Below are 24,238 nucleotides of genomic sequence, written 5' to 3' on the forward strand. Positions count from 1 at the left end.
AAATGTCACTCAGTGGGTTTGGACTGCATTAATCCCCACAGAGAGTTCCATATTGTTCTCTGTGTTTACCTGTTGTGTTTGCACATGAAGCACCATGGGGAGGTGTGGCTGGATGTCACACCTTTTCTCCATACAGACCTGCTGCCAGGTGTTGACTGGTGACAGGCAGGCACGTCAAGTGACTGAAACGACAGCTCCTTTCGGACTGTCCTTTTGCCTGTCTCTCTTTTGGGCAGAGGACAGCCAGTGGCACGCTTTTCCTCCAACCCCATCCTGCCAAAGTCAAGCAGAAGGCTCAAACCACTCCTGGAGCTCAGTTCAGAGAGTCCAACCCTGCCACCTCCTGCCACCACTAATGTCGGAAGTGAGAGGCTGGAGTGAGGCAGAACCTAAGTAGGATCAAACTTTCTTTCAGCTTAGCAGACTGTAAGCTGCTTTGCTGCTGGACAGATCTGGTCTTGTGCTTTTCTAACAGAACAGCTCATTTTGGGGTTTTTCATTGACCAAAGCTGTTGAAATAAAATTGTGCTAGACTAAATCTATTGCTGGCATACTTCCACTGGAGTCTTTAGCATTACTGCAAATAAGAGCTTGGCCTCTTATGATTGCGAATCATGCTAAGCTACATTAATCTGCTAATGACTCTGGAAATGGCTCCTTTAGTTTATCCCCACAGATCTCTCTCCCGATCTTCTCCCTTGAAAGGTTTCATCAGCTGGATCAGCTGGAGAAACACCTGCTCTGTCCACATGCTGGAGAGACCGCCTGTATTCTCCTCATCTATCAAGGAGATGGATAACACCTCAAAACAGTCTTTAGTCACTACACTGTCCCTGTCCATGACAGCACGTCGGAGTCTTAATTGAAACACAGAGGAAAGAAAATCTAGAGACTGGATTTTGACAGAGGCTGTCTGGCCAAGAGCTGTGCTGCAGGGGAAAATCCAAGTGCAGCTGAGGAGCGAGGCTCACTGAACCATCTGCATGATTGTTCTTTATCATCTTGAATGCTTGCTATTGCCCAATCGTATTAGCATATTTCCCATGTTGAATCTTTCCTCCCACTGACTGCAGGACTATTTATATTCCCAAATGACTTCCCCCGCCACTGGGAAATCCAGCCGCTTGGTAGCTTGTTTAACAATGTGGACCATTAGCCTGAAGCAGTTCAGGAGAGAACTTGCACATACCCATGCTTTAGATTAATTCCTGTGCTATTTCAGGAGGCTGTTGCTTGGCATGAATATTAGGTCTTAAAAGAGGCTTGTTCTTTTTTTCTCTCTTCTGTTTTTTTTCTTTTTATTTATTTATTTATTTTTTAAATTTCCAGTTCTGGCAATATGGAGACTGGGTGGATGTAGTGATAGATGACCAGCTGCCATTCCTAAATGGAAGATACCTGTCTGTACACCCTCGAACATCAAATGAATTCTGGCCGTCCTTGCTGGAAAAAGCATATGCCAAGTAAATATACCTGGTCTATTCTTCCACCCAGTGCTGAACGCTTTCTAAGAGTGGTTTCACCCTCTGCTTTATGCAAAGCTCCCAGGGAGAAATTCGGGCTAACAGCTGTGTGTGTTGTGCTGCACTTATGTAAGGAACTGTGGCTGCATGCAAACACAGGGCCAATATAACCTGGAGATGTTCGTCTCGGGCTGAAGACCTAAATGTATCTGGTTCAACTCTGGGATGTTGATGCCTGAGAAGTAAAACGAACAGGGCAATGGCTGGTGATACAAGGGGGCTGGGCATCTCCCTACTTTAAGCAAACTTCTTTGCTTCTGTTTTCTTTTCCATGTTTTCCTCTGTTTAAAACTGCAGACTCTAAGCAGGGATTACCTCTGTTTACAGTCACTAATCAGAGATCATGCAGATATTTGGAGCAGGCAATGAGAAGAAGCATGACTGAAGAACATGGCCAGGCACAACACATGCACTCCTGTGAGTCTCTGGTCAGCTCTCACTTCACACACAGAGCTCTGACTCTTGGCTGAGGTCCCCAGAGTACTGCAGGGTTAATAATGTTTAATAAAGAGATAATAATTTTTAAAAATCCTCTGAGGAGTGAAGGGATCAAAATATGGTTCCTTAGCATCTGTAACAGTGCCCATTATTAAATGTGCTGAAGGGGTAGTATGGAAATGGTATGGAAATTCCTGCGCTAGGGGTAGTATGAAGGGCTGGAACTTGGTGCACATGCCCTCCATCAAGCTGGTGTAACATTTGCAATGCACTAAAGAGGAGCTGAAGAAGACAGTTAATTATATTGGCAGATTTGGTCAGGAATAAGCAAATGTTAAAGCAGCATCTGAGCAATTTAGGAATAAGATGCATTTTGCCCTGAGATATCTCAGAAAAGTTGACTCAGGATTCAGTATCAATTTGCTGCATAAGATTTTAATTACAAAGCAAACCAAACCTCTATTAAATTAAAGTTGCAAACGATGGTGTTTATGAGATTCCCATTTGAGAAGTTTTTCCCCAGTGCCTGTGACAAATTCTTTTCATCAGTGTAGGACAAGGACAACCCTTCAAAATACAATTAGCTGCAGACTTCTATTTGATTACATGCATTAAATACAGTGTGTATGGTGGGGTTTAACAGCATGCTCTACCTGCTCTAAGTACAGCGTGTTCCAGCTTATTTGCTGTCTCAATAAAAAGCAGATGATAAAAACAACAAGGACTGTGCTGGCAATATTAAATTATCATCCTGTTACTGCACTCTAGAAGAGTGAACTGGGAACAGTGCTGAAAACTTGTTTCTGTCTTGCCTTGGAAGCATGGTTAAATACCTTCATCTCTCTGTTCTTCCTATTTCTCATTTGCAAAAGGGATACGGGCCATTTTTGTGAAGAGTCATGACAAAGTATGATGTAGAAACTAACAGTTCAGCTCCATTTGAGCTGAAACATCCATTTGAACTAGTCACCCTTGGCTTCCGTCCTGCTCAGAAGAAGGAAACTGGATACTTTAAGATGAGATGCAGCTCATCTCCCTAAAACGTCTGCACTGGCATGAGATGCACCTTATTATTGTCCATTGTAAATGACTCTAGACAGCTGCCTCAGATGTGAGTGAATACACAGGGAAAAGACCCTCTTTGCCTCATTCATTCCACAGGTCATGTGTTGTGCCTGGCCATGTATTTCAATCACATTTCCTTTCATTACCTGACTCACATGTCTACACACTCCAGGCTCAGTGCCTCAATGCACATGTCCATTTTGGAAACTATCACTGTACATTGTTTATTAAAACACAGTGTAAGGACTAATTAACATTTCCCCTCCCCCAGGTTACGGGGCTCCTACCAGAACTTGCATGGAGGCTACCTTTCTGATGCTTTAGTAGACCTCACAGGTGGAGTCCAAGTGCAGTTTTCATTGAAGGATCCCTCTCCTGATCTGGAGGAGATACTGAAAGCAGCTGTCAAATCGCAGTGTCTGATGGGGTGTAGCACCTCAGGCCAGGTGAGTCACAGGGCCAGGAGCGTGCCTTTCTTGGTTTACCATGTTTGCATAAAGGTTACTCTTTGGAGTCAAAAAGGAAGTCCATAATCACTCCGTGTAATAGTTACAGCTTATGGATGTCTGGAGAGATCTTGGCAGCAGAAAGTAGATAAGGTTATACAGTAAGTAATGTAAAGGCTTTTGGGTAGATGTAGATGGATTGGTCTGTCAGAGAGGGGTCTGTGGCTTCTCTCCTGGCTAATTCTCTCCCTGCGACAGTGGTATACTCTTGCAGCAGGGCTGATTTTGGCCTCATAGCTTTGTGATGGATTCTAGCAAGGCCAAAATGCACCTCTATTCGGCGAGAGGATGCTATTATTGCATTGTGATTTGCAGGCTACTGATATGAATGCTGGGAAGTTGCAAAAGGCTTTGTGATGCTCAGCAAGTGTCTTGCTAAAAAGCTGCCAAGGCTTCCCTTGCAGCATGTAAGGGAAGACTGCAAAGTGTGTGCCGTTGCTCCTGTAGTGCCTGGTTCATCAGGACACAAAGCTCAGCTGTTGCAAACAAGCCAAGGACTAGCTCAGGTGGCTGACGCTGGGCTGCGGGTGGCAGGGAAATTCGGGATCTTTAATTCTCCCAGTGACCTAGTCCAGGTCATTCTGCAGTTGCAGCAGCTCTGTACCATTGAAGAACTTGCAAATATGGGAAGGCCTGTAGTTTTGTTAAATTTACTGGTCTACTTACGGCCGCAGTGGGAACAACAGTCACGTGCCTCTGGAGCCACTATATCTGAGATACTGCTGTAGTCAAAACCGAGTCTCTCTTTCTGCCATACCAAATGATAGTTCTGGGAGTTGATGGCCATACTTTTGCAGTGTGGCAGAGAGCTAAAAGCTGTGCTTTCTCCCTTCTGCAGCTGAGGAACAACACAGAGCTGAGGAATGGGATTGTACAGGGTCATGCCTACACTGTCACAGGAGCTGTGAAGGTAAGATCGAGGACTTGTTTCCTGCCTGGTGATCTTGTACTGGTGATCCACTACAGGGTAGTCACACTGCTGTTGCATTCAGAGTAATTTTAATTAGCTTCATGTTTAGGAGGGATTGTTGAAAACACATAGTTCAAATTCCAGGAGATGGAAGGATTCTGGCACAATGGGAGTCCTATCATTTTTTCTAATGGAAAAATGCATCTTAAATTCACTTTTGTTTTGGGACACTTCAACAGCAAATACAGCCTTTCTGGGGATTTTCATTCCATGCTGACTCTTAAAAAATTCACTTTTCTGTTTCAAATGGGAATAGAAGCACTAGCTGAAATTCTGGGATTTGTCATATGATGCAAATCTACATTTGTTCAGCTCAGTCACAAGCTGCCAAAAATCACTGTGTGAAAAGTAAGTAACTCGCTGGTTCAAGAACAGCATTTCTCCATCTTTTAAAGCTGTTCTACTCATGCAGAACTTCTCCTGGCTAGATATTAATATTGCTGATCTGAAAACAGGACCAATTTATCACACAGATCAAAAGAAATGAAGGATTTTTTACAACCAGAAGTCAGAACATGGCTTACCCTAGTAAGCTGTAGTGTACACAGGGAGTGTTAACAGTGAGCAAGGCCGAGAAGGAAACCAAACAATGGCTATGCTATCAAGCAAAACAGCTACACACATTTTAATCTAGGAACTTAAAGTGCTTTGGAAAGGGGATGTTGTTTTCCCTAAGCTATTTTCTCCCTTCTCCCCCTCTCTTTAATGGTTTCCCGTATGAGCCTGGTTTTGGTTTATAGCCCCTCATGCCATGGCATGGTTGGTGCCATCATCATAGTCAGTGTGCTGCTTCTCGGAGGATGCTTGCTTGCAGCCAAGAGGCTCCGAAACGGACGGATGGGGGTTGCCAAGCTGCAGAGAGGTTCCCAGCTGGGTCTCTCCAAGACAGGGGTGGAAGGATCCCGAATCCTGTTGGAGAGGAAGCAGGCTGTTTCAGCTCCCTGCTGCTCATGATGTGTGCAGAGAGGAGAAACAGTCCTTACCCCACCTTACAGGAGTGCCAAGGCATCCAGTGGGGTGTCCTGTGGGGAAATAACTTGAGGCTGGCCAGGGGCTGGGCCTTTGCCTGGGAAGAGACTGCCATGGCTTTTGTTTCCAGCACTGCCTGTGTGCATAAGGACAGCCAGAAACAAAAAGGTTTGCTTCTCCTTTCCACTTCCACCATTTCAGCTTCACTGGTGAAAGTGAGTTGCTTCTGGCTTAAGGCAGTGACAGCAAGAGGAGAAAAGCACCAAAATCCAGCTGTTGGAAACCACAATACTGTAGATCTAGAGACATAGATTCTGTTTATCATCATCATCTCTCTGTGCTGACTGTCGACATTCACTCCAGGCAGTCTGGTGGCCCGGTTCCTCAAAGTTTCTGCCTTTGCTGACTCGCAGCATCAGATGTGCAGGATTAGGCACTGGACTTTTCCAAGGCCATTGAAGTCATGCGATGTGACAGAAATGCTGCTGCTTCCCTCTGTGTCAGGTATTCACTGTCCTTGGGAAAGCAAAATGGGCACAGTTTTCTCCCACACATTGTTCCTTTACAATATAGTAAAAGGCACTGCTTTTTAGCTGCAGTCAAATGAGATCAGAAGTTAAACCAGGCCTCCAAGGTATAGAAAAAGATCCATTTTACTACCCATCTCTTCACTGAATATCACAATAGTGAAAAGGTATGACTGAGTTTATTTTTCTTTCCTCTTTACAGATACGCTACAAGGATGGCTGGAAACATATCGTCAGAATCTGGAATCCATGGGGCCACGGGGAGTGGAAGGGGCCCTGGAGTGATGAGTATGGTCTTAAAGCTTTAATCTCATAAGGAGAATCCCTCTTTTATAGGCTTATTGTAAAGGACCTCTGCCTTGCACCTATTATAATGAAGCAGACATTTCTAAATCAATTTATTATAAGCGTTATTTCCATTTGCAAAGCAACTGCCCACAGAAATCCAATCCAGGGAAAACTAATGCGGCATTGGTTTTCTATGTGATCCTCACTAGGCCTAGCTCAGGTATCCTTTTTTGTCTATATGTACATTTTTCCCCGTGAGTAATTCCAGATAACTCATGGATGAAAGAGTTGTTATTACCTGGAGTAAGCTCTGGCCGTGCCCCTAGACACCGGCTCGCTGCTTCTATTGAATTCTCCTGCAGCAATTGTGCATCCACCTTCCTGCTTCTTCTTCCCCTCCCATGAGTCTGAATCTGGGAAGAGGATGGTTAGCAGAGTGCCTGAGTGTAGGGCAGTATTTTTATGCAGTATTGAACACAGAGGGACAAAAAGGGTCCTTGATTATTGCAAAGGCAAAGTGCCGCTGGAATGCTTGAACTGATCTTTTGGATCCTGCACGCAGCTTTGGAGATGCAAGGACCACTTTGCTGCTGTGTATATAAGCTAGCTTCTCTTTCCTGAGGAGAGGAATGATACCGAGGAAGACTGCAACAGTGTTTTGTATATAAATAGATGTGAGTTTTCCTGGTGGAATTGCATCAGTATTTTCCTGACTAGAAAGATGTTCAGGTGTCACTCTTATGTGATTTAATAGCATCCCACCTCTCCCTGTTGCTAGGATCACTCATAACTTCTCTGCTGAGAAAAGTCAGGCTAGCATGATGCGTCTGGATGGGTTTGCGGGTGGTGCAGACATGTTTAAGGCTGGGATAATAGCTATCTGCTCAGACAGCATCGTCCCATTTTTTGGAAGGTTGAACTATAATCCTAACTATAATTGAAATGTCAGTAGAGCGCATTCACAGGTAAGCTGCATAAATCAATAAATTATTGATTCATGCTCTGTTTATTTATCTTACACTGCAGAAAGTACAATTATCACTTAATTATAACACGCTGCTTGGAAACAACACATTTGACTGGCTAATGTGCCCTCTACATGTCAATGTAGTATCGGCACTTCAGAGTGCTATGCCTTGGTACCTCACTAACCTCTCCAGCATGGGGACAGGTGACCGGGGCTTGGAGAGCAGAGGCAGGATTCCCCATCCCAGGGTGGGCAACTCAGACAGGCACAGCAAAGGCGCAAAGCTCTGTTTGCTGGCCTTGGCTATGAAGGTATCGAGCCCAGCCTGTTCCCAATGCGCAGTTTGCTCACGCCTCCTGATGCCTCATGACTTGATGGGCCGGTTAGAGGAATGGGCTGGCCAGAGAGATGGAAAATTGTGCCTCACATCTGCTGCTTGATTTGTTCCTGTTTGCAGCTCTCCTCAGTGGGACCATGTGGAGCCTAAATTCAGAGAAGCCCTCCTCAGAAATAAGGATGATGGAGAATTCTGGTATTTCCCTATCAATCCTTCTGTCTACCAGGTTTTCTCTTTACGTTCATTACAAAAAAAAGAGTCATTTAGGCAGTTCTCTGCTCTTAGTGATGGCTCAAGGCACCCTGTGTTAGCTCTGTGCCAACAGCAAATTGGAGGTTGTCCTGACCCCATGGTTTCAGAGGAAACGACCTGGGGAAATGGAGCTGGCCAAGATTAAGTAACAAGCTGGTGAAAAAAATGAAAAGTGAGAGAAGTAAAAATCCAGCTCCCTGAGACCTAGACATTTTGTTACACTGCCCTCCCCCATAAAGCGCCAAGCTTGAACCTTGGACTGGCTGGTGCTCGGAGGGGACAGGTGGCTGAGCAGGTCATAGAGCTTGTGCACTTGACTGCTCTGCAGGTGCTTGTGGTTTTTCACTGCCCTGATTACTCTCAGATCGTTTAGCCATGTGTGAGCCATCCTTTAGAAAAGCTATTATTATTCAGAAAGTGCACACTTGCCCCTGAGGCTCTGAGGAAAGCAGGGGAACAGCAGGCTGGTCTGAGATAGACACTCCAGGCTTGAGCAAAGCATGGGTGTGGGGCAGGACACTGCAGAGGGACAAACCAAGGTGCAGTGGCAGAGATGTGCTGGAGATAGCAGGGCTCCACCTAGGTACTACTGAACATGCCCTGTAATTTCCCTAGGGCTTTAGGTGCGGTTAGGGCAGCTCAAGTGCATTGAGAGCTGACCTCTTCTGCAAGGTATCAGCCGGCTCAGCCACAGCTTGCAGTGCTCTCTGTAATCCCCTTTTAAAGACATGGGGGGTGAACGTGAGTACCTGACCGCTGTCTCAAACGGAAAGGTGAGATTTTCTCCTTCTCTGCAGGATGTCTTGTGAAAACTTCCAGGAGCAGTTTTCCTGGCTGTATATATGTAATAGCACCCCAACGTTTCTGGACTTTGGAGATCAACACTGCACAACATGGTCCGTGGACAGGCACATCAACCTGTGGAGTCCAGTCCTTGCCACAGGCAGGAACAACTCTTCCCCAGGTAATAAATGCTTGCTGCAGTCACCCAGTCCCCTCCTCCTCTCCACTAGTGCTTACAGTGAAATATTCACTTTAAGCACTGAATTGCAGAAATATGGATTGCCAGTTGTTAATGCCTGCCCTTTCCCATTACAGCACCTATCAGCTAAAGAGGCAGAAACAAAGCAGCAGCACTGGCTGCTGAGTTAAAACAGGGGATTTGTGATTTAGAAACCCTAAACTCTTTAAATCAAAATGTGCTTGTCTATCTTCTTTCAGCCAGTTGCAGTAGGTGTTACGGGGACCCCATCAGAAAGTCTGGTCTGGCAAGTATGTGGCTGGTTTTACAGAGCAAGAAATACTCTGAAAGTAAATGGATATGAAATGAAAGAATTGTGCTACAAAGCTCTATTTTCGAAGGTAGAAAGGCCTTTGAGCAGATAAGACCATTGGTTTTACTGCCTGTGCAAGGACTCTTCAGGCATTGCGAGCTCCGATTTATTAGTAGTATTTTTAAAATTTTTTATCTTATCTTACCTTTCTTTTCTACAGCTGCATCACTATTTGGGCTCTGTGTTTCTAATCTAAGATGGTAGCATGTGGTCAATGAAGGAGCTTCTTTCTTCTGCAACGCTGATCCCTGACTTAGCAGCAAACAGGTTTTGGCTTACAGGTTTCAGCCTCCTCCTCATAAGCTTGATCAGCATGTCTGGTGACCAAGGGGTGACAGTAAAGTAACGCCTGTGCCACTGCACACCACAGGCACTGAGACTGAGTGAGGAGGTGCAGGGGCTGAACTGAGAGCATGTAGGCAGAGCCATTTTCCTCGGAGCTGTGTTTTGCCACTGACGCTCTAGTAGAGTTTCTGTCCAGGTGCAATTTTGGGCTAAATTGCAGCTTTTGAGGCCACCCAACACAGCTATGTGGCTTAAAGTCTAGACTGATTCAAGCAGATGCCTCCATCTCAGTCCTTTTTCCCCAGTTTGGGCATTTTACAGCAGTAAAATTCAGATTCTTATCAGGGATGCTTCCTGTTAACCAAAACCTTGGTCAAGAAGAAGCCTTTTCCCTCTAGTGCTCAACACTCTGTCTTGCCCATCACAAACACTAACAGGAAGGAAGGGGAGGATAGCTTTGGACAATTTTGTCTTTTTCTTTTATGTGCTTACGATCTCCAAGCCACAGTCCTTTTCAGCTCAGCCACTGGGTCAGGCAGCTGATTGAAAATCAGTGCCTTTCTGCCTCAGGGAAAGTGTGCCGTGTAGGTGAAGCAGAGGTAGGGGGGTTGAGAAATCTGCATGACTTTCATGACTTTGCCAGAGATTTCTAGAATGATTAATGGGCAATTAGTTTAACTCCAGATGCCTCAACTCCTACAGGTAATGTAGAGACTACAGTGCTCTGTTGTATTGAAAGCGTCTTGGAGTAGTAACTACCTATTCCTCTGGGTCCATATAAGGTGGATCTTACACAATAGGCTACTACCGGGGCACCTATGTGGCTACTATTAAACTATTACACTTTGTCAGCAGGTGCAGTTCCAACGAACCCTCAGTATTTCTTCGAAGTGCCGTATTATGACCCCCAAACCTATAATGTAGTCATTTCGCTCATGCAAAAACATGCTAAGGATATGCAGGGTGCAAAAAACCTGAAGATTGGCTTTTCGATCACCACGGTAAGCACAATCAGGTATCATGCAGGCACTGTTGTTTTCTGTGTGGCTTATTATACCTGTACATGGAAATGAAAGACTGAATTGCCTTTTGGGCTGTAAAAGGAGAGCAGTCAGTATTTGGACTGAACTTCTCAATGCCTTCTGTCTTAGAACATCACATGAAAAGTAGAGTTAGGCAGGCTTCATTTCCTTTATTCATGTCTTAAGAGAGGAAAGGTTGAACTTTCAGTTCTGTAGCATCCCAAAACAGGCCTGGGAAACCCAGGGGGTCCATAGGTTACAAGATATGCCAGGGCAATATCCTCTGTGCCCAACACACTGGTGACATGCCTTGCTGGCCCAGCACAAGGCATGACAGCCAGAACTAACCACAGCACTTGAGCAGTACTCCAGGTCTAGTAGGGAACAGAATGGCTTCTTGTTCCCCAAAATGGGCCTGTCTTAGTCATCTCCCCTTTTCTATCACAGAAATGCCATGTAAAACCCATTTGCAAAATATATGGAAGGCTTTGCTCAAGACCAGTGCAGAGGCAATTCACTCAGATCTCTGGGACCTCCACCACAATTTCCCTGTTGTTTTGGGTTTTTTTTCTTGGTGACTGTCCAGGGAGTTGCCATCTCAAGGGCAGTTATTATCAGAGCATTACCAGGCCTACGGAAAGTGCAATTGCTAGTGTGGATGGATGTTAGCCTTTTCCAAAGTTTTTTTGTTGTTAGGCTGAGGGGGGTAGGAGGGAGTTGTTCTTAACCTGAAGAACAAAAGGAAGCAGAGACTGGTACGACCCTATCTTCACATTCTCCTGATCACTGGAGGGCTTTGCTCTAGTCCCAGACTTTGAATAATTGATGCCATAAGTCTAACAGCTCCTCATAAAGGAAAAGCCCGGCTTTGTAGCTCGTAAAAAAACAGTGTCTGAGAAATAAAAGATGTAATAAAAAGATCATCTCTCCAGCAAGTGGAACTCACTATCCCTATGCAAGGAGATCCTCTGCCTGGTGCAGATATCAGCCCTGCAGGGCTCCATGGGCCAGCTGTGCCACTCGGAAGGAGCTGCTGCTCCTGGTAAATGGGGAACTCGCTGCTTCCAGCATCCTCATCAGCTGTCCCCCAACAGCCAGCAGACATGGAGGTCCCTGCATGCTCTTGCATGATGCATGCCCACCTTGATTAGTTACCTCCCTCAGTGGGAGGTAAGGACCCTCAAAGGACCCTCAGTGGGAGGTGATGGCATAGGTCTTGGATCCCTTGAAAAGAGGTTGTTTAATCAGGAGGTAGACTAGAGGACAGATTTGCTCTATTCTTGCTTTATATTTAAAATTTCTTTCTTCCCCTCCAGTTGATGCTCAGGTGTCTTCATTTAGTTTTTCCTCTCTCTTGGTATATTCCCAAGGATGGATGAAATGCAATGAGACATAGCATCTGTGGGCTGTCAATCCATGGCTCACCTCAAGCTCAGTTTGGGCTTCTGATCCCAGATGATCTCCTGTGCAGGAGCTGAAGGGCAAGGCCAGAACAGGCCATTGCTAGGGGCACCAGATTACTGTGGAGCACCTGGTCAATGAGGGAAAGGGGACTGTCATGCTGCTCTGTCACACCATAGCTTTTAGTAATGTAATGTCATTGGTACAAATCCACACAGCAGATTATACAGAAAATATTCCTCCATGAACACAGCCTAAGTATTTTAATACAAGAGCTGGTCTACCAGCTGCTCACAGCCAGCCTAGCGTCCTGCCCTGGTAGCAGCAAAAGCCAAGTCCAGGAGCTAAAACCAGGGTAGGTGTACAGTTGGTTTATTTCCCAGCATCTAACCTCAGTGCTTGAGGGCAATCAGAGGTGGCACCTTTGTGTAAAAGTTTACAAGGGTTTTTCTTTGTGCAAGGAGAGTGCAATTGGTAAGAGTCGTGTGGCCTCACTCTTCCTCCCTCAACTGCTTTCACTGCCGTTATTCATTAGCAGCATGAGTCTCTGTTCAGTACCTTTTGAGATGCATCAAATTGTTGCTGTGAAGTAAAAAGGGTATTATCCCTTGGCAAGATGAGAGGGGAATGCAGTGCAGGCAAGGATGCAAACCAGAATGGACATATCTGATAGCTCTAGGAAGCTTTTGATTAAATATAAACGTGGAGCACTAATACATGGCTGTGAGGGAAGTTTAATGTTGTGTGATAGAGCTGAGCAATGTATAGAGGCTGATTCTTATCTCACACTGGTTTTGACTCCATTGAGATATTAATCTGCTTCTGCTTTTTACCAGAAGAAATGTGGAATGAGACCCAAAAGTAAGAAAAGGATTACACCATTTATTTCTTTGCAGCACTGCCCATTTCTATCTGTTCAAGATCTGACCCATAATACTTGGCAGTCTACATACCTCCCAGCCGTCTGTAACAGTAGTCATCTTTTTTTTTCCTCCCAAAATAGCAGTTTTATGTTATTTTCTCCCAAAGGCATGGCTCATAAATAACTCTGCCACGCTGTATAACCATTCTAAATGGAATTTATACACACTGATGTATTTTGGGGAATATGTTTAGTAAGGGGTTTTTATTATGCTATCTTTACATGTCATCATAGTAATAGCTGTTGCATTATATTTGTTTCATCTCAGCAAAAATACTGGAATAACAGAAGAAAGATCAGAATATTCTGTTTTCTTGTGACACTTGCTGGAAGGTTTGGGTTGTGATGCTTGAAGCACTGTCATCTGGGTGGGATGCTTAGTGAGCTCTCTGACCACTCTGAGTCACACTAGATCTCAGGGAAGTTTTAGGAAGAGTATTCAGCCTTGATTCCTTCATGAACTCCAGTCTGCTTAATGGTAATTGAAGTTCTCTTCAAATCCACTTACATTCATTTTGCCTTCTGTTTCTTTCAAATCTTCCACCCTTGTGCATTTTTGATGTGTCCTTGAACAACGTCTGTCACCTGGATGGGCTTTTCATGCTACTGGGGAGGTTAAGGCATGTTAGATGCAGTGTATATTTAGAGAGCCGTGGGAATGTAAGGTTGCTGTGGGTGCACTTGCTGATTTATTTTGGTTCCTGACATGGAGGGGAGATAGCCAGCTACATTTTTCTTTCAGGAGAACTCCAAAATTCTGAAACAAAGTTTTCTTCTGACTCGAGATGTGACCAACTACTTTATCTTGAGCCCAGGAACCTATGCTGTCATTCCTGCTACAACAGAGGACCAAGAATTCGAATTTCTCTTACGAATTTTCCTGAAGAATCAAGACTACAAAGAGTAAGATGATGAGTACTCTTTACAGTGTGCCAGGATTTAACAGTTTAATGTCAAGATAACTAATGTGGCAATTTGCTTTTAACATACTCTGGAAGTGTGTTGGGAAGACACAGCCGAGTGTTAAGCACCATGTTGAGGGGGATCAGATGCATAGGGGTGGCCACTGCAGAACAGGGCAATAGCTCATCTGCAGCCACCAAGGGTCTCAGCTTTGGTACAGAGAGCCACACAAGCGAGCAATAATTGTGAGATATGCCTCCCCCAATTATGGGGAAATCTCTCTTTAGTGAAAGGAGGACTGAGAGCTTGTTTTTCTTAACAGCTGTTATTAGTTTCTTATGTTGTGCTGGCTGGATGCCAGACGGATCAGGTCCCATTCTGCTCAGAGTGGGACCTAGAGAAGCAAAGAGCAGTGAAAGGCCTCGATCCTTTCACCCAGCCATCTCACAGTCAGGCTGGCAGGGCTCCCTGTGGGTATGAGAGGGCCTTGAAGATAAGTTTAGTGGAAAAAATGGTATGGTTCATGCAAAGGCAGCTATTATCACATTCTCACATCAATATCTGGGTGTGCTCTACATAAAGAGCAAGCCACAGCATTCAGCCTTACCAATTGACGTTCAAGCATCAGACGTGCAATGGCTTTCCTGCAGCAAGATTTATAGTGGAGGTGATTGCAGCTCTTACCTCATAGGCCCGTATCTTAATAATGAGATTGCTTTCTAGGCTTTGGCCCCTGGCAAAAATAGCCCAGAACTGACTAAGGCAAATCCTTAGTTATGGAAAACAAACATGAAAACAAACAGGGCTCTGGGCTGGACTGCCTTCAGCATGATGACTCATGCACAGGGCGGCTCAGCCTTGGGAGGTAGGTCTGTCCAGGAGAGCCTGTGACCCTCACACACCTTCCAAGCGTGGGGATCCCCTTCCTGTGGGTCTCTCACCTATATAATAGCATGGATGCTATAAAAATAGCATCTGGCTTGCCTAATTTCTCCACCAAAAGCAAAGCTCAAGTATTGAGTGTTGCTACTAAGCGAGTCCCAGAAGGAATGGTGACCCCAGCTCAATTTCAGGCAGTCTGCAGACATTTAGAAGATGTTGCCTTTTAATAGCCCAGATGCTATTTTTATTTCTGACTATTAAACTAGGCAAAGAGAAAGCAGGTGAAAATTTTATGTGGCTCAAGGCAGGGCAGCCCTGTCTTCTGTGTGGGGAGGTTAGTCCTGGCATGTTCAGAGTGAGACAAGTTACCCTTTCTCTGCTGCTGGTGCCAGCAGGGCCAGCTCGGGGAAGGCAGTGGCCCCAGAGCAGCCGGAGACTCAGACCTGCTCATGTCTGCTTGCACAGAGAGACCCAGGACTGGTGCAACAGGCTTGACTGAACTGGGACAGGCTGGGAGGTGTGGATGCTGGGTCTTGTGGGGCTGCGGGCTGGGTGAGTGCTCCTGTTGGTGCCTGCCTTCTGCCACATCTGCAAATCAATGCTCTGACAAGGCCCGTTTTCCCCCAGTTTGACTCTTGTAACTCTTTTCTAGGAACTCAAACTCCCCGCCCAGCCCAGTGCTGCCAATGGTAAGAGTCTGTGAAAACTGATGTAGATGCTGGTGGTGGTGAGTGGTTCCCAGGGAGCTGACCATTCTGTAGCCACATCTACTGACTCCTTCCTTCCCTACATACCAGACGCCAGTCTACTCTCATCTCCTTTCACCACCCAGTACCTGTTCTGGAGTTCAACTCTGGCACCCTGCGACCTTGCTGGGAGAGCAGGTGACCAGCCTGGGGTGCCTCTCTGGAGAGACAGGAGTGACAACAAAGCCCTTCCTCTTTATATATGACTCTTTCAGAGCCTGATTTTTGAAGGAAACAAATCTTACGCAGTCCCTCTGTCGGCCTGTCCATCTGTCCTTTTCGCCTCGCCACCTTTAAGGCTTTGACCAACCAAATATAGTTGGGGGAAGAGCATTTCAAAGATACTAAATTCTTGCAATGTCTGTAAAATGGGTATGTACCTAGGGAGGAGAGAGGGGGAAACTTTGATGAAAAGTCACAGCTTGAGTTTGACCTCTTTTAAAAAGACCTCACACCTGAGAGCAGGGTCATACATGCCTTCCCCATGGGAATGGCTTCATTTAAGTGCTTGGACCCTATAAAGCACAGAAGTCCACAGCGGTGAGGCTCAAAGCAGATTTCTTCTGATTTCCATCAGGATATCTTTACAGATGTAAGGGAAATTACACTTCAAAACTGGTTGCGCCTCTTGTTCAACCCACATCTCAGCCTGTCTAGCCCAGCTGCCATCTCTTGCTGGACTTCCTCACTGTGAACTGTGCAAATTGCCAGAGCTGGTCCAGTCCATGCTGCTGTCTCACCAGTTGCTTGCAAAACTGTGCTGCTGGGAGGCTGGTTTTTATAGCAGTGCAAACTCAATGCAGGTCTTTGAAGCCAAAGATGTAAAGCTGCTTCAGGAGAACAGAAAACAGAGCCCTTTCCTTGTGATTCATTTTCCAGCCTGCAATTAAGCCCCATTAGAGGGGTAGTGTAAATGGTGGCTTATTATCTCTTTCCACTGACAAGCTGTCAGTTTACTTGGCTGTTGTCATTAGCCAATGTTTTGACTTTGATGAATTATGGTACCCACATTTTCTGCTTTTGTTCAGGTATTTGAGCTTCACTGGTGTGAATTATCTTGCACAGAGCGGAAGGTATTAGGGCTTAGGCTTAGGTTTTTGGGGGAAAGTTTATAATGTTAAGGATAGTTCCCCTTAGTGCCTGGTGGATCTCCCCACTGGAGGGCTGAAAAAAATCATTTAAGCATTGAATTGCAATTGCTCAGGTACAGTCAAACCTTGGGATTGAGAAGGTATGAGAGAAAGGAAAAGTAAACTCCTGCTCTGTTTTCTTGGTTCACATGAGTCTTCACATGCACTAAACCAGTGGTTTCAACCAAGGGCCATCAATAAGGATCAGGCTTTGTATCTCTATACTCATGTATTGACCTGCTGGACTCCACCCTGGCTGTGTTCTGTTGTCTTCTGCTGGCCCTGAGCTGCTCCTTCTTGGTTGTACTAGGTGATAACATCCAAACTATGCTTCTTCCTTCATTGCAGTAGTTCTTTCTAGCTCCCAGTCCACTTTACTTTCGGGGTGTTAAAACTGTACAGTACAGCCTGTACCGTACATTCCCTGCCCTCTCTAAAGTGCTGTTTGGATGCACAGACTTCTGCTTCCAGTTGTTTTGTAACTGAATTATTTATGTGTGTACTTTGTCTTTGATCCAGGATGTGCCAAGACAGAACCAGGACAGCTCCTATAAGGCTGTATTCCTAAGATACGCTAAGCAGGTATCCTATCTAAAACACCTTGCTGAAAAATAAATAAAAAAGGCATGTGGACTTGCAAAAAAAAAACCAAACCAAAAACGATCTCCCATGTTGATACAAATCCATTTAGAAAAATGTTTTTTGGAAATGTAGCTCTATCCTCAAGTGGATACCCTGAAAACAGTATTGATTGACCTGCCAAAACCCCCAGAAAAATGGGACGTTCAGCTGGGACAGATTGGCTAGCCCCATATATCAGAGGAGGACTGGAGAGTTGTGGTTGCGCTGGTGATGGGCTTGCATGTGTACTTTTTTTTCGGTGGGGTGGGGAGGTGTTAGTTTATTTACTGAAAGCAATTATAAAGCCTTGGCTATTCTCCCCTCTCATCAGCATCATTTTCCTTTTGCCTTCACGGCATTTGGAAACCAGACATCAGTCAGCGTTTGAGTAATTGATTCCTGCTCTTTCAGAGCCAAACTCTGTGTGTTCACAGGAGGTGCTTTTAATGGTTTAATAAACTGTTATAAAGAACTCCTCGACTTATTCAAGAGGAGAAAAAAAATCACTGCCCAAAGTCTTTGCACAGTGGACCTCTTGCAGTTAATAGTTATATCAATGCATGAAGGTGAAAATGAACGCTACGCCAAATGCTCTGGGGGTATCTCAGGAGGGAGGCAGTCAGGTTCCCTGATGGGTTGGGCGGCTCGAGAGAAGCAGGCAGCAGAGCCTGTGCTCCCAGCCCACTCACCCAGCTGCCTGCTGTGCCTGCCCATTGGCAACTCCCCAGCTGCTAGGGGCTGGTGAAGTCACCAAGTGTTCCCATCACTGCTGGAAATACCCCACAGTGACGGGGACTGCCTGTAACTCCCCTGCAGACTCTTGTAGGGAAGGACAAAGAGTGGCCCAGCAGCGTGGAGGGCTTTGTTATGCTCCCGTGGGGGTGCTGCTGCTCCTCTGATATAAGCAGAGGTCCTTCTTGGTTGCCACAATGCGTGAGTAAAGCATTTTGGGGCAAAAGTGACACAGGAGAAAACTTTATGCTCACAGACCTCTCTTTGCATTTTATTCTGCATTAGGGCTCAGCTATTGATGCCTCGCAGCTGCAACAACTCCTTAATGAAGTGATCCTGCAAGGTAAAGCTTTTACAAACAGCTAATATTGGTGGTGCTTCCCTATCCTTAGTCTAGTGTAAATTAGACAGAGGATTTAGTGGTGTCCTGATGGACCTCAAAAAATCCTCAGTGTGCCCTACTGCACTATTGGATCTTGAAGAATGAGAAGTGCCTCCACCAGGGTTCCTTTGGAACAGTTTAGTTTTATTTTTTTTTTTAAATCAAAGTAATGTTCACGTGAAGAAGGTGACACAACCCAGACCAGCTGCTAACAGGCTCTTTAATGCATGGCCGTCAGCAAAGCTGTGCATCTGTTTGACAGCCAAATTTCACCTTCCCCTCCCAGTTCTGCTGTGGGATAGCCTCTGCTCTGCAGACCCACCCTGCCCTATGCTGTCCTTCTCCTGGATGTCCCTGCAGCCCCCATGAGCACCCCTTCCTGCTCTGTGCCCCACCGATTGCAGCAGGAACTCAGTCCCTGGCTGGGCTGCACCAGTGAGCGCCCCAGGGAGCTGTGCCTCCCACTCTCCTCACTGTCACCCAACTTCTCCCAGTTCAGCCCTGGCCTGCATCGCTACTCTGCAGAGGCCTCAAGCTGGCTTTCAGCATTTCCCAGCTTTCTTAACCTGCCCACCTTGAAAATAGCATGAGACAGGCACAGCTGAAGGGCTTGAACCAATTCAGCCATGCACAAGGCTCAAAGTGCTCCTAGGACTCGTTAATTCAGCATAAATGGCCTTTCTTGTCACTGTCATTTCCCTTATCCTTATTTCAAGAGGGAAGAGTTCCATCAGGGCAGGTAGGTGGGCAGAGACTGTGCAGAGCAGCTACCTCTGAGCCCAAACAGGGCACCTGTCCTTAGGGAAGGGAGCAATAGAGTTGTCTGAGACACGTCAGACTCCCTCAGTGGACCTCAGCCTGGTATGTAGCCCTGGCTGCTGTTTGAGACCCTGAGCTAATGTGGGGCTAGTTAGCTACGTGAGCCTTCAGACTGGTGTCCTCCTTCCCTCCGAACGGTGACCTAGTGCTTCTGTCACCCCACTCGGTCTCACCGATTCCTTCTGTCGATCCTTGCAGACGAAATGACCAGCCTGGGAGGAAGATTCAGCTTCGATTCATGCAGAGGCATTTTATCTCTGGTGGATGTATCCTTTCAGTAGAAGCAATAAACTTCCCTGGTGCTGCCCATCCTTGCCTTGAGTTATGGCTGAGCTGAGCGTCCCAGTGTGAGAACCTGCAAGTAAATATTAGCCACAGTCCTCAATAAATAACTTCCCAGAGTCTACGCAGGAGTTTGCCATGCATGCCCTGGCTCTGGTGTGTCTGCTGAAAGGTGAGGGTCAACCTTCTGCTACCAGCTAACTCTTTGCTCTCATTTTCACCTCTGCAGGGCCCAAGGCAGAGCCCGAAGCAAGGAGGCTGCACAGAGCTCAGGCATAACTCGGCTCTTCCGTCATGGCTGCAACCACGCTGGCCTGTGATGGCAGCTCGAGCAGCCTGCTAGCACCACCAGCAAAGCTACTGTTAGGGGGAGAAGCACTGTCATCACCGAATCACAGGCACTTGCCTGGCAGACTATTCATCCTTTCCAGTGTACCTTCCCTATTTAGATGGATCATGCAGTCTTTTTACTGTTAACAGGAGACAACACTGGAAATACATTGCTGGCCATTGTAGAACAAGAGGGCTCCTTGATGAAAACATAAATTCTCCCCCGTGTGTTTTCTCCCCCTTTGCTTGCTCGCTGTCTCTTTTCTTCCATGCTTTGAAATAACTTTGAGACATTTTCAGACCTTTACAGACTGCCAGGGAATGAATAAAAATGACCAGAAGTCCCTCTCTCTTTCCTGTATTATCCATCTAGCCAGGGAAAGACACTTTTTGCCCTTTCCAAAGCCCCTCCTGGGGGCACGCATGCTGTGAATGCATGGCACGTGCAAAGAGCTGACAAAGCCACTGCTCTGCTTTAATTCAGGATGGATTTTTCATTCTCTGGATTGCATACAACCCATGTACAGTGTGACCTATCCTGGCCTGCAAAGACAGGATCAGCTTTTTTCAGTCAGGTTTCATTGCAGTGGCGCTTGTCTGCTTATATTTAACTGGTGATGAGTTTTGCTTTCAGGGAGTTTTCACCATCCCGGCTGCGTTAGGTGAGGTGCTGCATGCCTGGCCAGGGCTCCTAGATGGTGTACGGAGGGGAGCTGATCCACTGACATAGTCCTTCGAGCACCCATGGGAGATGTCCGCTGACACCCACGGGCTCCCGCAGCTCGTGGTAGGGAAGTGTTTTCTTGCCTGCAGCATATGCACGGCTCAAAGGCTGCTGCTGCCTTCTGATGGCAGGCATCAGGATCGGCTCCTCGTGCTCTTGGCTCCTTCAGTGCCTGTTCCTCCAGGAGGATCCAGGCAGAGCTAATACTGTTCTGCCTCATGCACAGCGGCAAGGCAATGGGCACACGTGGCCTGGAGCGTGGGGTCATGGCCATCCACAGGTGCCTCTGTGCTCCATGGCTAAATGTCAACTGAAGCGATCACCGCAGGTTCCCTTGCGGTTAAGGGCACCATATAAATAGAAACCTTTTGTTGTTTGTGAGCACAGGTATGAGCAGCTGCACAATGTGCCAAAGAAGGTGAATTTAACTGTAAACATAATTGAGAGCAGAAAAGCTCTTGGCTTTCTCAACACAAAGTAACAAACGGAAGAGACTACATCTTACATCTTTATGTGAAGGCAGCATCCTTGGGAATGAAGACAGCCAGGTTTAGCTCTCATTAACTGTTCAGTTCTTAACTAAATGCACAGCTCAACTCAAATGGACAACTCACACTGCGGGAGTTCGGGAGCCTCTGGCGACGTCTCACTAAGTACATGGTACACGGGGGCTGCTCTCTCTTCTCTGCTGATACTGTACTCTTGGGCTTTTCATCAGCGGGGTGCAGATGCTCTGTGATATCAAAGCACTTGGGGGAAAAACGTTGCAGAGGTTGCTTGCTTAGTGGGTCAGATTTCCATCCTCTCATGCAAAGGGTGAGAGCTCAGAAAGCAGTAGTCTGTAAAGTGCTCCAAATGAGCAGCTGAGGCTTTTCTAGAGCAGGTAATATTGAGGAAAAAGTGGGAAAAGGTAGGAAGGCCAATTAGGTTCAGAATTTGATGGAAATCTCTGTTTGTGTGCCACCACTGGCAATTTTTTTGAAAGCTTTCTAAGCTGAAATGAGTTCTTGAACAGTCATCTGAAAATTGTCACTTCCTCATTGCTGCAGTTTGTAGTGGGAGCGTGTAGGATCCGATGAAAGTTTATCTGGGAGAAATGTCTCTGCTCCAGGATAAGCATTAGGTCAGGAAGCAGTGAGGACGGTAACTTGGTATTTAGGGTCCCACCTACATTCAGGCAGCTTCTCTGTGCCAGGTCCTTCTCCCTCCAGTCTTGTGGCGGAAGGGGAAGATTTCCTGAAGCCTCAAAGTTGGGTGGACTCTACTTTGTTTCATCCCTCTTGAGATGGTCTGAGGCCACCTAGGACATGGGGTGCCAGTTCCCCATCTAGCAATGGTGCTCTTCCCACTGACAGCACCTCCAGTGTGGCTTGTGAGGTTTCAATGGTGTGTTGGGAAAAGTGACCCCACACTGTTCTGGGACTCAGGGACTTATTTCATGTGTTATAGACAATGTCTTTTTGTCAGTGGAGGTGTGAGCGTTCCCATTGCTGCCTGCACCCATAAATCAGGGAGAGTGAGCAAAAAGGCTTCCACCCACCCAAAAGTGTGGGATTTCTTACACCATAACATACTGTCGGAGCCTTCTGGAAATGGGTCTCCCTTGTTATAGTCACCCCATCTCATCTGTTGAACTTCCTTGCAGCCTATTTATTAAGGAGGGAAAGCATCCTACATAATTAGATGTAGTAGTAGTAAATTTGGGGAATGCTGATACGACCTTGAAATCTGCCTTTACACTGTTTTTTAGGATATCTTCAGGAAGGAAGACAGAAACCATTCCGGATTTCTTGATGTGTCTGAACTGAAGAGCGCGATACAGACAGCAGGTATGTCCATAGGTCCTGAGCAGCTCCCTTTCTTGTCCCTGTGGCGGTGAAGGAAAGAATGAAAAAGAGAGAGGAAAGAAAAAAAGAGCTTCAGGGAGAAAGAGGCTTGGATTGCACAGAGGTGCCAGTTAGATCACAGCTCTGCTCAGAGGTCTGCATTGTTTTAGGGCATTGAGACAGAAAGCTCATTTCAGGGAGAAGCCCTTTGCACTGCAGCTGGGGAGCCAGCAGAGAGATGCAGAGAAAGACAGCACTGGCCAGAGCCTGCAGACTGACTTACCCGTAGTCTCTCTAGGCCACGGACAAAACATCCAGCAGAGGAAAGGAGCAAGGAACAGTCCATGCTTGCACTTGCCCAAATTCCTGCAGTTTCTCTTCAGGGCAGTGACTAAGTCTATAAGGGAAAGCTACAGTGACAGACATTTATTTAGTTTGCACTGACCTCTGTTGGCTACACGAATGCTGAAACTTGCAGTGAGTGCATAGGACCCCTTCACAGGAGCGAAGCATTTTAGCTGGGTCATCTCTCCAGAGCCTTTGTGCATGAAATACAGCTCTGAGACAGCAGTCACACAGTAGAGAAGCTCCCATTTGGCTGCCTGGAGCTTGGAGTGGTGTTGTCCCCAGGAGGAACCTGGTGCAGAAGTGCTATCCGTGGAAGCCATCAGCTCAGGGGATGTACGTGTGATATTTTGTTGCTGAGAGGTGGGCAGAGCGTTAGCATCTGCCTGAGGAGTGCAGCACTAATGTGCCAAATGTCAAAGGAGAAGCTGCCAGGTCCATTCTGTAAGAAAGGCGCTAAAGTGTAAAACTGGGAGGAAAACTACGTTGAGAAGCCCTGGCAGCTGAAACAGTGCAGCTATTTGGAGGGATAAAAAGGCACTATTAAATGGCAAATTCAATACATGTTAAGCTATAAGCATTTCTGAGTGGAGGGAAAAAAAGAAAATTATAAGTTCATTCTTGCCTCCTTCTGAGCCAGACAGCTGCATTTGAACCTGGCTTTGCACTGGGATGATCTCTGTCCTGGCTTTTACGCAGGAAGGAGTGGACAGCCTCAGAAAGAGTTTGGGAGGTTGGTGCTGCCTCTGGGAATGGCACTAATGTATCTAAATAAAGCTCCCAGCCAGCTGTTCCCTGAAGTGTTCAGTGTTTTCCCAGCAAAACACTGAAGTGTGTGCTTAATTTTCACTGTTGTCCTAGTGCTTCAAAGCATAATAATGATGGGTCAAATTTTCTGCCAAAGCAGACTAGCTGCATTAACAGCAGTGCTGCCCTGAAATGCAGGAGCATTGGCCTAGGGTATTTACAAACTCCTCACTGGCAACATTAAATGCATCAAAATAATTTTAAAAAATCGGGAAACATAAAGTCTGTATTTTAAAGCTTGACTAAAACCAGAGTGAGCAATCCAGCAGACAAAAGGTGTGGGGAGTAACCTTACAAATAAGCAACAGCACGTAACTGAAACGTCTTGGGAACAGAGAGGACTGACACTTAGTCTTCTTGATGAGGTTAATTGAGAGACATTGCCAGGTGAGAAGATTTCAGAGCAAGTGTATCCCAGACTGACCATGCCAAATTGTCGGTGTTTTACTAGCGTAAGACATGATTACAGCATCTCGTAAGCAGCACTGCAATGCTTGCTGGAATCTGCTCTCCAGAGAGAGCTTGATTGAATTCCCACTGCCTTCAAAAGCTTAAAAATGAGATAGGAATCATTGCTCACTACTACAGTGGTTCTTGGCAGTGGTTTAAAACCAAACTCAAAGAAGAAATTTCATTCATTAGATTTTTTTAATTACTAATTTTTTCTCCTAGAACAAAATCTAAAATTGGGTTTATCTTAATTTGAAAGGTATCTTAACCCCAAATGTATTTCCATTATTTAAATATTCAGCATTGTGCGTCTGCTTCCTGCTGGAGACCTCCTCCAACTAGGCTCATGCAACCAGAGTTTGTCAACTTACTAACCCACTTCCATTGCCTGTATCTCCCCCTACACAGGGGTAGAGAAATAATTTCCTTCCTTTCTGCTTAGCCAGCTAATTT

At 46.0% G+C, this 24,238-nt stretch overlaps 1 protein-coding gene across 1 annotated transcript in view; it reads left to right on the forward strand.

Moving 5' to 3' along the window:
• The window catches only part of CAPN13 (calpain 13), a 42,663-nt gene that overhangs the window by 14,343 nt on the left and 4,082 nt on the right, over positions 1 to 24,238 (forward strand). Inside the window, 14 exon segments of the mRNA XM_075497192.1 lie at positions 1,330 to 1,463; positions 3,298 to 3,472; positions 4,371 to 4,442; positions 6,201 to 6,286; positions 7,711 to 7,785; positions 8,640 to 8,806; positions 10,317 to 10,462; positions 13,552 to 13,709; positions 15,244 to 15,280; positions 16,987 to 17,049; positions 18,106 to 18,163; positions 19,220 to 19,287; positions 20,949 to 21,017; positions 22,108 to 22,186. Of these exon segments, the coding sequence (XP_075353307.1) occupies positions 1,330 to 1,463; positions 3,298 to 3,472; positions 4,371 to 4,442; positions 6,201 to 6,286; positions 7,711 to 7,785; positions 8,640 to 8,806; positions 10,317 to 10,462; positions 13,552 to 13,709; positions 15,244 to 15,280; positions 16,987 to 17,049; positions 18,106 to 18,163; positions 19,220 to 19,287; positions 20,949 to 21,017; positions 22,108 to 22,186 (1,387 nt within the window).

Source organism: Mycteria americana, chromosome 3, assembly GCF_035582795.1.
Source record: "Mycteria americana isolate JAX WOST 10 ecotype Jacksonville Zoo and Gardens chromosome 3, USCA_MyAme_1.0, whole genome shotgun sequence".
Lineage (NCBI taxonomy): Eukaryota > Metazoa > Chordata > Aves > Ciconiiformes > Ciconiidae > Mycteria > Mycteria americana.